The sequence below is a fragment of the Equus quagga genome, chromosome 12, assembly GCF_021613505.1.
Source record: "Equus quagga isolate Etosha38 chromosome 12, UCLA_HA_Equagga_1.0, whole genome shotgun sequence".
Taxonomy (NCBI): Eukaryota; Metazoa; Chordata; class Mammalia; order Perissodactyla; family Equidae; genus Equus; species Equus quagga.
Window position 1 is genome coordinate 57,323,665 of NC_060278.1, and position 13,085 is coordinate 57,336,749.

At 34.2% G+C, this 13,085-nt stretch overlaps 1 protein-coding gene across 7 annotated transcripts in view; it reads right to left on the reverse strand.

Annotated features, from left to right (window-relative positions):
• The window catches only part of DENND1B (DENN domain containing 1B), a 244,776-nt gene that overhangs the window by 98,418 nt on the left and 133,273 nt on the right, over window positions 1-13,085 (reverse strand). For all 7 annotated transcript variants that reach the window (XM_046678991.1, XM_046678992.1, XM_046678990.1 and 4 more), the window contains 2 exons: window positions 12,043-12,096; window positions 9,344-9,454 (listed from right to left, as the gene is read on the reverse strand). In XM_046678991.1, the coding sequence (XP_046534947.1) occupies window positions 9,344-9,454; window positions 12,043-12,096 (165 nt within the window). The remainder of the gene's footprint in view (window positions 1-9,343; window positions 9,455-12,042; window positions 12,097-13,085) is intronic.

Sequence of the window (13,085 nt, forward strand, 5' to 3'; positions counted from 1 at the left end):
AGAAAATACCATTATAGTATAATTTGTAGAGGAGATAGTAAAGTTCTAAGTAAAAAAATATAATTAAGAAAAAATAAATTTACCAGGAAATTAAACACAGTTCTATCTAAGTTGTATAAGATAACAATGAAGCATATCATAGACAAAGTCAGAGCTCTGCCACTAAGAAGCTGTATGGCCTCTGGCACATCTGCAAATATAACCAGATCTCAGTTTCCTAATCTTTAAAATAAGAATTCTATGGCGGCCTGTAAGCATTGTCTCTGACAGATCTAACATTGTTTATTCTTAAATCAGATCAATTCTAACATTTCATATTCTTGGTAATAGCTAAGGATTTTTTTTTCCATACAGGTGGTTAACAGAACATTTTAACTGGACTATAATTCAGATCCACCTTCAAAATATATCTAAAGATCACCTCTAAAAGCTTTAAAGCACATTTGGTAACTGCACAATTAGAAGTATAATAATTTACTTTCAACAAAGTCTTTGAGTGCCTACTATGTGCCATCATAAACCTTTACTACACAACAGGGACTCAGTTCTAAACAGAAAAAAGTCCCTGTTTTCATGGAGCTTACATATTAATGGTGAAAGCAAACAACAAACAAGTGAAGTATCTATGATGACAGTCAAAGGTGAGTTCTGTAAAGAAACCCAAAGCAGGGTGACAGGCAAGAGAGTGATGGAGGGGTTCTTTTAGAGAGGAGGGTTAGGGACAAACTCTGATATGGTGACATTTGAATTGAGACCCAACTGAAATAAGGAAGCCAACTATTGTGGATCTGGGGAGAAGAGTACTCCAAGCTGAGGAAACAATGTTCTCATAGGTCCTGAGATGGGACAGGTTTGGCATCTTCACAAAGCAGTAGGGAGGTCGGGTGATCAGACTGGAGGAGGTGGGAGAAGAGGCAGGGGATGATGCTGGACAGGCAAGCAGCATCAGGGTGGACAGCCCTCTGGGGCACAGCAAAGACTACATTTTGTTCTAGATGAGATCTGTCCGTATGTGTCACAACAAATCATTTACCTAGAACATTCTGAGAACCATGCAAATTAAGGAAAATAAACTACATACTTCAGAAGTTTGGTTTGAAAAACAAAGTACTATAAAGAAATGAGATCAATTTATATAATTATATACATTATCTATGATATATTGAATCATTCAGCTTAAAGGGAAATGACACACATATTTCTTTGGACCAGAATTACTCAGGATTCTACGTCTGGTTTGGGATAGGGCTACAACTCCACACTGCCTTTCTAATATTCCGTCAGCTACTTCTTTAATACCACATTGTCCTTCATGAAAGCAGAGGGCAGGAGAAGGGGTTCAGTGTTTGACTTAGAGCATACGCCAGGCAATACACCCTGGAATCTGCAGGAATAATACATTGCTATAACTTTCTGAGGAAAACAAGTTTACCAAATAAAGGCTTAAGAAAAAAATTCCTTATCTTTGTTAAATGACATATATAATGCACATATAATTTCACAAAGCATACTCCATACATTGAAATGATACAGTCCCAAAGTACTAACTAATGAAAAGTAAAATCATTGGGAATGTTTCTTTCCCATGCACCACAATTATAAAATAAGTATATATGGAAACCATGTGAAGAGACAAGAACTGGGGCCTGTGAAATCAGAGAGAGAAACCTGACAACAAAGGTTGGCAACAGTGAACTTCATCATAAAATAAAGGCACTTGACTTCCAGTTCCAGGCCACCAAGTCTAATGCAGATTCTGTCACTGATGATGATAATAATAATAGCAAATGTTTATATAATGCTTATATGTGCTGGGCACTACTCTGAGTACCTGATGCACTCAGATCTAATCCTCACAACAACCTTACAAAAAGGTACTATTATCATTACAGTCACATGTCACTTGACGACAGGGATACACTCTGAGAAATGCATCGTTAGGCAATTTCATTGTCGTGTGAACATGATAGAGTGTACTTACACAAACCTAGATGGTATAGCCTACTATAAACCTAAGCTGTATGGTAATAATCTTACGGCACCATTGTCATACATGCAATCCATCGTTGACCAAAATGTTGTTTTGCAGTACACAACTGTATTTCCGTTTTACAGATCATGACACCGCAGCAAAGTTAAACCAATTGCCCAAGATCACACAGCTAGTAAGTGGCAAAGCCAGGATACTAACTCAAGCAGGCTCCAAAGTACAACCACCATTATTCTAAACTGCCTTTTGATATAAACAAAGATTCAAAATTCCATTATGAGAGTCTGAATAATGTCTACTGGCTGAAAATATCTTATCCTAATTATATAGTGGAGAATGAGTCTCTGGACTGAATAAACAAGAACAGTTGATCTTTATAAGAAAAACTCAGGGTCTCTGATAGAGATCCAATTTATAAAACTTTCCTCAGACGTCAAAGTCTACAACTTCAACAGAAAACCAACAGATTCTCTCAGAAAATGTTAAAAAGATAAAATAACTGATAAAAATTCTACAAGTTGTCACCTCAGTCTGCATCTGCAAGTACATTTAGTGGGAAGCTAAACCAAAGCTTTCCCTTTGTGATATGAAATCTCGTTTATTTTTTGTTCTTAAAGTATATTTATTAGAGGGAATCAGCCTACTAATAAAACTAAGCAATGTTTTAAGCAATTAAATAGACATGTATTTTGAGGGGGAAATACTGCATTATCAGATGCCCAAGAGACAGCAAATTATCCATCTAGAATGATAACCACAATGAAAAACAGTACAATTCTAATTCACACACTTTACAAGTAAAGATCTCACACTGACACATCGCCACTTCCATTATTCTAGTCTCCATGTCTCTCAGACAGATTGTGCCTCATTCTTACGTAGAAGTCCTACTCACTTCAATAGAGCTCTACCTGAATTACTGAGGGGCAGATTTATGTCCCCTAAAACTGTATTTATGCACAAAATCCAAGAACTAAAGATTAGAGACTTCATTTGATTTTTAACTGAATCAATACTTAATTTGGAAATTTAAACACTAAAATAACTATAAATATAGAGAATAAATTGCTGCAGATGGGAATGTAATAAATTCCTCATGGAATGAAAAAAATTTAGTGGAAAGCATAAAGAAACCATCTGTTTAAACACATTTAATTTACATTCACATTTAAAAGTTTAGGCCAAAAAAGGTAGCATCAAGGTATTTGAAAACTACAAAGTTATTCCAACTATAACATACTCTTACTTGAGTAAAATTCTAATGTTCAAATTAAGTTATAGTTGTAAGGAGATGTTTGGAGAAATAGCAACTTTATATAATGAAAAGAGACAGTATTTGGTTGTACACTTTTTAATGCTTTTTATACTAAAATGTTACTTTATACTATATTCTCTTTCTTCATCCTATAGAATGGTAAATTCTGCCACTTCATTACTAAAAATTCGTCTTAACCTCTTTCCAAAACACTCATGTCCTTTGGAGAGTTCTAATCATCTCACATTTGGTCACTGGTGTATTAGCTTTTCCTAGCCAAATGAGTCTAAATTATTTTTGCTTGCAGGCTTCTTTCATATATTCATTCTTTCATTCATTTTACAGATGGGGAAACTGAGGCAAAGTGAAACCAACTGCCCAAGATCACACAACTAGTAAGTGGGACACTACACGTGACAGGTACCAGGGATCCAGTAATGGACAAGAGAGGCCAGAATCTCTGCCCTCCAGGAGCTTACATTCCATGTCCCATCTACACACTACCACGACTGTCATACCAACTGTCCCTCGATTCTGCATTTCTGTAGCTGTCATGTTACACATAAATGCTAATGTCTTCAAACATTTCCCTACAAGACCTTTCCCTATTACTAAACTTACTGCTTTCCAGTTCTCACTCTCAAAGTCAGTTCAATAGCAGTTTTGCTTTTTCTGGAGAAGGCCTACCTACCTTTCCACCAGGTGCACTAGCACTGTCCTAAGACTTCAGTTTAACATAGTGACTGAATCAAATAAGATCCCTTCCCCGAGGAGTCTAGTGTCTAGAAACACAAGCGGACAAGCAAGCAGTGAAAAAATTTAGGAAGAAAGTTTGGGGCCAGACAATGGACAGCTTGTAATGCCAGATTAAGGAGTTTTCTAAGCAATGAGTAATCATCCTTAGATGTTTTTGATTCTTAAGGATTGAGTAATTGTATACAGAATGAATAGAAAGGAGAAGAAAGTGGGAGGTCTAAACAGAAGGTATGTGTTAGCACTAAAAGTAGTATTAAAAATGGGGAAAAGGGACAAATGAGAGATTTTATGGATAATTGACTGGACTTGCAAAGAGAAGGAAAAAAGTCCCTTCAGGATAGGAGATTAGAAGCTCTTAAGGGAAGGGTACTATATGAGGGGCAGAGTGTAAATATGCATTTGGTGGTAACAAGATGGTCCTTGTAAAAGGCAAAATTGCGTAGAAGATGAAAGCATGTACTCTGGAGTCAGATGGACGTGGTTAAGCCACTTACTAGTTCTACGGCCTTGGGTAGCTTACTCCTTCTAAGTCTCAAAGTCCTCATCTTCATCTGTCCACTGTGGATAACAACTGCCCTTACTGAATAGGAGGTGATGATTAAATTAATTTAAATTGCTCAGAAGGATGACTAGCTCATAGTATCCACTATATACTTCTTGGCTATAGTTACTCCTATCATCAGCATCATCATCATCACCATTTTATGTAAACAGAGATAATGCTAGCATTCAATATATACGATCTGAAAACAATATTTGTGGGAAGAGGTAATTGCCTGAATTAAGGCAGTGGGCCACTAGAATGGAGAACAGGGGTCAGAGAAGAAAGGATTAAGGAGGTAGGATCTATAGGACTTAGGAGGAGAAGACAGAGGAGAGGGAGATGCCAATCACCAAATCAGTCCTACAGTAGGATAAGGAGATTATTGGGAAAGATGATGAATTCCATTCAGGAAATGTTGACTGACATATCCACAATGAGTTAAATTGCAGCACATAACCTAGGAAAGCTCATCAGAAGAGAAAAATTTGTCTAACTGCAAAATGAAAAAATGTGTACTTTGTAAAAACACAAAAACACCCCACACTGCTCTCAACAGTAGTTTTACTAAATAAACAGAAACAATACATATGTTTTTTCTTATACTTAACATTGATAATCACTAACACTACAAAATCAAGACATTCTATATAGAAAATTTCAAAGTAAACTGAAATCTTCTGAGGTTACTGTGGAGATCATAGTAGTTGCAGGAACAAAGTTTATGGAACCTAGTGAATGAAAACTTAATATACCCTTTGCAGAAAAATATGCTCTTTTCTATGAACAACTCCTCTTATCACCACAAGAGCTGGAAGATACACACATCTCCATCTTCCTGTCTCAGAAGCTTCCTCTGTCTACCATCCATACATATTTTCCAACAAAGTGCTACATGATGCCCTCAACAGTCTTATTTCCACACTCCAGTCACATTCACTTAGCACTGAATGAAAACACAATGTTCAGCAGAACACATACATGTCAAATAATACACTGGTAAGGAGAAGTACTATCTACAGTTTCAGCTGACATAATTGGTTGCTACAGGCTTTGGGAAGAATCGAAAATCTAAAAATTGTTCCTAGAATCTCTCTCCCTGAGAGGTCTTGATGAGATTTTTGACCTGCACCACTCTGCTGCAGCTTTAAAAGCAAAACAGGCAAAAATATACTTCAATAATCTTAACTAGGAAATAGACCTGCCTTTGTTCTCTCACCAACTATTCAATTCTTAATCTCCAGAAAGATTCCCTGTGCTTCAGGTTTCAGATTACATGCTGATACAGGTGGCACCATCAAGAGACAAATCAAGACTATGTAGAATCCAGATGGAGAGGTTAAAATCCTCTGGATTCCCCTTCAGTCTAACTAAACCTATAAAATCTACATTTTAATAGCTGATTTTCCGGGGATCACAAGATTTCTTTTTGCATATGCCCTTGATGGAATTAATGAGAGAAGGAGAGAAAAGCATATGCTGAATGCCTGAGGGCAACTGTGACAAAGAAAGAAACCACAGTTGATTAGCACAATTCCAGCACTCACGGTATACTGCCTGCTCTAAATATTCCAGAAAGAACATGCACCACACAATCAAATCTCTGTAACTAATGTGCTTATAGACTTTAAGAAGGTGACATTTACCAACTAAATATTGGTCAAAATAGTAGCTAACATTTAGACATCTGCTTTAAAGAGGCATCTCTTCCACCTGCTTCTAGAGGCCACAGAGATACACTCTAGTTAACATATTACTGACAGGATGATGAGAAGGCTCCTGTCAGATGCTGGCCAGCCGGGTGTTTGAGACAAAATGCACGGCCCCAGCTGACTAGTTAGAGAAAGTCTGGTGAGGTACAATTATGGAGGCATATGACAAGACTTCATGCCTGACTGATTTGAGAACCGATGACACGGCTTTAAACAGCAATCTTCCCTACCTCTGGTCACAAAACAGCAATAAGTCAACTGATATACTCTTGTAATATCATGATTTATTCCTTTGCTTTGAATACATGACACTCTGGGATGATGTTCTGCTAGTCTACTCAAGATTCACTTGGGGTTTAAACATCTAGGGCCTGCCTACAGCATGTATAAAATCAATGTTCTTGTTCAGGATTACCAGGAATCCTTCCGTGTGTACTAATAATAATGTGTATATCAATAGAATAAACACAAAACCGACTATGTCCCAATTCATTCAACTCCAAAAAATAAAAATATAATAATGGATCCTAACAAATACTATAGTTTAATATAAGGAGGAAAACTCGTTAAGATTTTTAAAAAATAACAATACTCTTGTTATTTTTGCTAATGTATCTCAAAACTAAATTTTTTTATTTTAAAGTTTATCTCTATAAAGATAATTACAAATTATAATTTTAACTACAAACAGCACCTAAAGAAAGGGACCAGCAAGTAAGTTGATTCTCTACCCGTGTGTCACCATTAAAACTCCAGAAAGCTATAAAGTTGACAAATATGATTTTAATAAAATTAATGAATATCAGGGTAAACTCAAAATTTCTAAAACTATAATAAAATTATCAATTTAAGACACTTTTAACTTATACATATTCTTCCAATAATTAAAATTTTGGCTGTAATTTAAAAAATGAAAATGGCTAAAACACAATTTCTTGCATTAAGTACATTATAGTCTTTATGGTATGTAAAATATATAAGAACGTAAAAAGCTTAAAAGCAAGTCAACTCATTGATACCTTAACTATTCCTTCCTTGGATGTTTCAGAGATCTCACTAAACTCTTTCCAAAAAATAGTTTATTTCTAATTTATGTTAAGGTACTAGTCTTTGACCTTAAATGTTACTATGCATGGAATTTATAGCAGATATATATATATATATTTTCAAGATAGATTCAAGCACAGCAGCTTCCCCCACATACGAAGGGTAAGGAGAACATGAGAGCGAACTTTCTTATTAGTTCTACTGGCACAGAGAGTGAAGCAAAACAAAGCTGGTGACTTAGAGGTGACGTCACCATCAAGTATTCACCGTCATAAACAATTGGTATTAAGTTTACCTCAAACATAGGAAACAACTCCCTAAATAATACTAAGCCTTTACTAAATAATTTATTTTTTAATGCAATTCAAGTTAAAGGGTAGGCATGTTAACTTTTACTCTAAACTGCAGATATAGTCTACTATAAAATTACAGCTAATAATCATTGAAGAATCATTGCATCTTATGCAGATATAATTCTAAGCACCTCATATTACATATATGTGTGTATACATATACATATATATGTGTGTGTGTGTATATATAAACTTAATCTTTACAGCAACTCTATGAGATTTAGACTATTATTCCCATTCTCCCAGTTTATGTGTGAAGAAACTGAGTCAAAGAGAAGTTATCCAGCCGTTAAAAGGTATTTATAAACTACACCAAAGAGAAACACCAATATTTTACCAAAAGAACACGCTCACATTTATTTCTAATGTCTTCCTACATAGAGCAGGTTTTACCTTCATTCACATTGCTCACTCCTGCTCCCTCTTCAGATCTCTGCTCAAGTACTACCTCATTAGAGACGCTTTCCATGACCCCATATAAAACTGAAACCTGCCCTTCACCTTTTATCCTGCACACACACTCATATAGAAACACATATAATGTGTTTTTCAATATGTAAAATAATATATACTTTTTGGGGAAAGTGTGCATATAAATATTGTAATTCAAAATATCAAAACTGTATTTTTTCAATTGTAGAATAATGGAAATAACCCAAAATTAGAATCAGGAGACCAGTTCCACATTACCCGTCTCCAATTAGTTATTTGGCTTTGGGGTGGTCATTTACCTCTCTGAAAATACCTTTCTCATTGATAAATACTAAGTAGATAACCTAGAGAAATCCTGGAACTCCTTCTACTCTAAAACACTAAAACTTCATAGAATGAGGTTTTTATTTCTACTATAGGAGAACAAAACATAAAAATATTATCTTATTTTTATCAATTAACCAAATTTGTAAGGAAGCAAATTCATGCAGCATTGAATAATGGTTTTTAATAAATACCTCATATATTACGTAAAACTATATTTAGATTTGTAGTAAAAATTTCAAAGTCAAAAATATTAAAATTTTAATGCTTAACATAGAAAAAAATTAGGAAATCTAGCAAAATATTTCTGAGTATTTTTTATGACCCCAGGAAACTCCTTCCATTCTTGCTGCCTTTACCACACTAATGAAGACCCTCCAAAAGAACATTTTAGTGAGTGGCATAAAACCTGTGATTAAAAAAAAAATGCTACTTTGACTTTTAAGTTATCAATCTGAAGAGCTCCTCCAAATCAGAATTATTATAGAATCTACTCCCAAACCACTACTTGGCAACAAAGATGAATCTACCTATTACCAGGTTAGGATAGCAGCTATTATTATGGCCCCTTGATTTCTTTCAAGTAGCTCCAATGGAAAAAGCCACAAGTGAATAATAAAGATCTCATAATAGCTCTTAAGAATTCTTTATATGGTAGAAGGCACTAAAATGAACTCAGGAGAGTTAAAAAGAAGAAAAAAAACTGTCATCTCCTGGTAAGAAAAAATAATTAACCTGGCTTAATGCATCTGAGAAGACCTATAAATCAGACTTTTGTACTTCAAGAGCCAGCTTAAAACCATATATCAAAAAAGTATGTAGATATTGTCTTATAAGTACATACAGAACATTTCTAAATCTGCAGAGGTTTGTAGGTCTTTTTGTGAAATGCTCAATACCTTCTACTTAAAAGGAGAAGTGTGAAGTACTTACAGTGCTTAATTTGCTAGAGGTAATAATGATGCGCCTTTCGTGTAGCATACTGGCATACAGTTGCAGCATATTGTTCACATCCACGGCAACAAAATATTCAGTAAGATTTCTCTGCACAAGTGAAAAATAATTGTGTAAGTTATAGCTCATGGTGATTACGAAGGAAAACATTTTGTACATTTATCAAAAAGTCTTAATGTTCAAAGGATGCTATTAATAAAAATTGTATTCATTATAATAATTAATACTATTCTGCTGCCACATGAAGCACACAACATTCTATTACTCTTTGAAATATAATCCTACTCCAGGAAAATGTTTCTCAGAGGGTCACATATTTCCCATTCTCCCTCCCCAGGTACTTTTAAAAGAAGTGGATTTCCTGGGCCGCAATCTGGACCTGCTGAATTGTAACCTTCAAAATATGGCCCCAAGAATCTGTTTTGTAAATAAATACTCCTGGTGAATCTTATACACACTGAACTTTGAGAACTGCTACTCCAGAAAACACATTTTGAGTCTTTTTGTTTGTCAATCACTCAGCAGGTAACATTATTGTCTGTACTATGTATAAGACACCCAAAGAATACAGTGGATTTAAAAGGCAGATCTTGGGTTCTTTATTAAGGAAAATCCCTTGTTTATATCCCACGTCAGGCATGCTTTATACTATCATAACCAAATAAATTTGGTGTTAGTCTAATTTAATTCCTTGATTTAACACTTTAAATTATTTTCCCTATATAAGAACAAAGCTGGAATAAGGTACATTAACTTCAACTTTCAGATCCTGTCCTTCTCACATATTTTTAATTTTCTGTACTCAAACTTAAGCACATCAGAAAGCAACAAAGTAATGAAGAGACTGACTAAGATATGATAATAAACTGAAACTGTACTACCAGGTGCACTATGACCTGGCGAGGCTAAAACTTTCACTTGGGCAAGAAAGAAGAAATCCAATCATTTCTTCAATTTCCAAATGGTAGAAACTTTACCAGGAAAAACCGGTAATTACAGCAGGGCTTATAGATAGAGTCTATAAATATCAGTGAGTGACGTTGAACTTAGAGGGGAGAGACCCATTTCCTGTTTTCTCTATTTGAAACCTACCTCACTTTCCAATTCAACTTTTCGTATACAATATTACTTCTATGACATTGAATATTAATTTTTCCCTATAATCTGAAAGAAAGATAATTTCTACATGAGGAATTATTTCTCAACAAGGAATGCTTTCTTATGTTTATGTCCTTGTTTGCTTTTTTTTTTCCTAAACAGGATTTTGGAAACAAAATACCTTAATGGAGATGTAAAAATGTATATTCTCAATGGCAATTTTTCCTTAGAACGGTTCTTTAAAACTTTCAAAGTAATAGCATTTAAAAAAAAAATAAGGTTTTTTAAATCAAACTATTAGCTGTTTATTAGTAAATGTAAGAAAGGTAAATAGAGGAGAGAGTAGAAGGGAGTAACTTTGACTTTGCATTAAAAACTCTCAAGTAAAGGGACAGGATCATATAAGTCAAGGGCGTAGTCAATTAGCCTCAAGGAAAACATAACAGGGGGTACCAGGCCCACAGGGTACAGCGCACAAGACCGCAGGGCCTAGTAAGTGACCTGAGAGTTTGGATGGTCTCTCTCAGACCATATTAAGAGCAGTTTACTATAGTCTTCTCACAGGAGTTATCCGGACTCAAGTGTACTAAAAGCACCACTGACAGCCCTGGTTTGACATGAGAAAATTTACAACTGTCTCCTTGGACGTCCTTCCTTCATAACCCATGTGCTTCTGGAAACCAAACAGTAAGTTTGAAAACATTTTTGGAAGAACTGTAGCATTCTGAAGAAAATAATAAGCATTCCTGGAAATATTTTTTCCTGTTGATGTTTCCTTCACTTTTGATTAAATTATTTCTACCACTGCATTTTATCTTTCCAACAGAAGCTGAAAAAATTACATAAGGGAATATTTTCTTTTCAGACAGCACCGAAAAGCATATTTGTCACTTCTACTTACTTATGTAAAACTTTTCTACAGAATATTAATTTGTAATAACTATTAAAACACTGAAAATATTTCTAGTATGACTACAATTTAGGACTCTAAATAAAATGCAAAATTTAGCAATTTTTATAATTTCTTGCAGTACCCCTCAAGTCTTACAAAATACGTATTACTAAAATTAAAATCAGGGAACAAGTCCAGGACACCTAAGATTGAACAGAGACAGATGGAGGAATTAAAATACCACGGTCAGTTCCCTGAAGTCACTCTCTGTGAAAATACTTCCCATCGCCATATTCTTTCCCCACCAGCAGAAGTCATCTCTGGAGAGAGCACCTCCACCTGATCCACGGGAGCTCAGGACCTAATTGAATATGTACGATCCTATGTAACTGCCCCAAATGGTACAAAGTTTTTCTCATATAATTTTCCTTACCTACAACCAGATATTTAAGAGGGGAGTAAAGTAGCAGACATATAAAGAAGAAAAAGAGACATCACTATTCTTTATTTCTTCATTATGTCTCACAAACACAGACAGTTACAATGAATTCTACTTCTCTATAGAGGAATCCTTAAACAGTGAGACCAAAATAAATAATATCCCTATAGAGGAATCCTTAAACAGTAAGACCAAAATAAATAATATCCATAACTTGACAATAAAAAACATACAAAACAGAAAACTTACACTCTCAGGTATTGTTGGGAGTCCAGTTACATCAGGGGCAATGAAGTAGGAATGCTAATCAATAGAAATAAATCACATAAGGAGAATTAAAATTTGGAAGCATTATATATAATTTGAGATAAAAATAAGAAAAAATATATCAACTAAATTAATAAATACCAAGGACTGATAAGCAGGATTTGTTGAATTTGAGAGATTCTACAATAATACTGTAATAACTTTGTACAGTGACAGATGGTAACTAAATATATTAAGATGATCATTTCATAATGTATAAATATATCAAATCACTATATTGTACACCTGAAACTAATACAATATTGTATGTCAATTATACTTCAATTAAAAAAACATTTTTAAAGATTCTTAAATTAGATAGCAGGTTTATATGAGATTTAACAATGATTTTCTCATATTAAAAATATTTAATTTTAAAATTGAAATAATTCTGGAAAAAGTTTAAGACAAAAAAGTATATTACTAAAAGGTTTATAAATATATATACACATGAAAGGTATATAAAATATATTTATTTAAACACATTTAGTTCAGGGAGACTGGGGGAAAAAAGCTTGCTTACCCAAGAATATATCAAAATCTGTTAAGATTCCTGAGTTTCTATGGTCATTCACAAAAAATTTCTCTTGAACATATCAGCAACTATATCATTTAGAAAGCAGCAATAAAATATAATTTTTAAATATTTAAAACTTCTTAAAAATTAAATTACTCATCCAAAAATATGACCTTCACTCACTACACAAATATTAATTCGCTTCTATAATAGTCGAAGCAATACAACAGTTCATATATTTTTATAAAAAAGCATGTTGTGTTCATGTTTCCCATAACGTTCCCAAACTTTACCACCCAGAATCAGAGTACAACTAAATCACCAAAATTGCTTTATTTTCTGTTTATATTAATCTCCAAAATTATTTTACTATCTTAATCACATAAGGACATATTTAATACTGTCTTATAATTAAAGATTGGAAAAGAAACATTGTAGCCAATATTGAGCACAGCTGAACTCGTCAGAA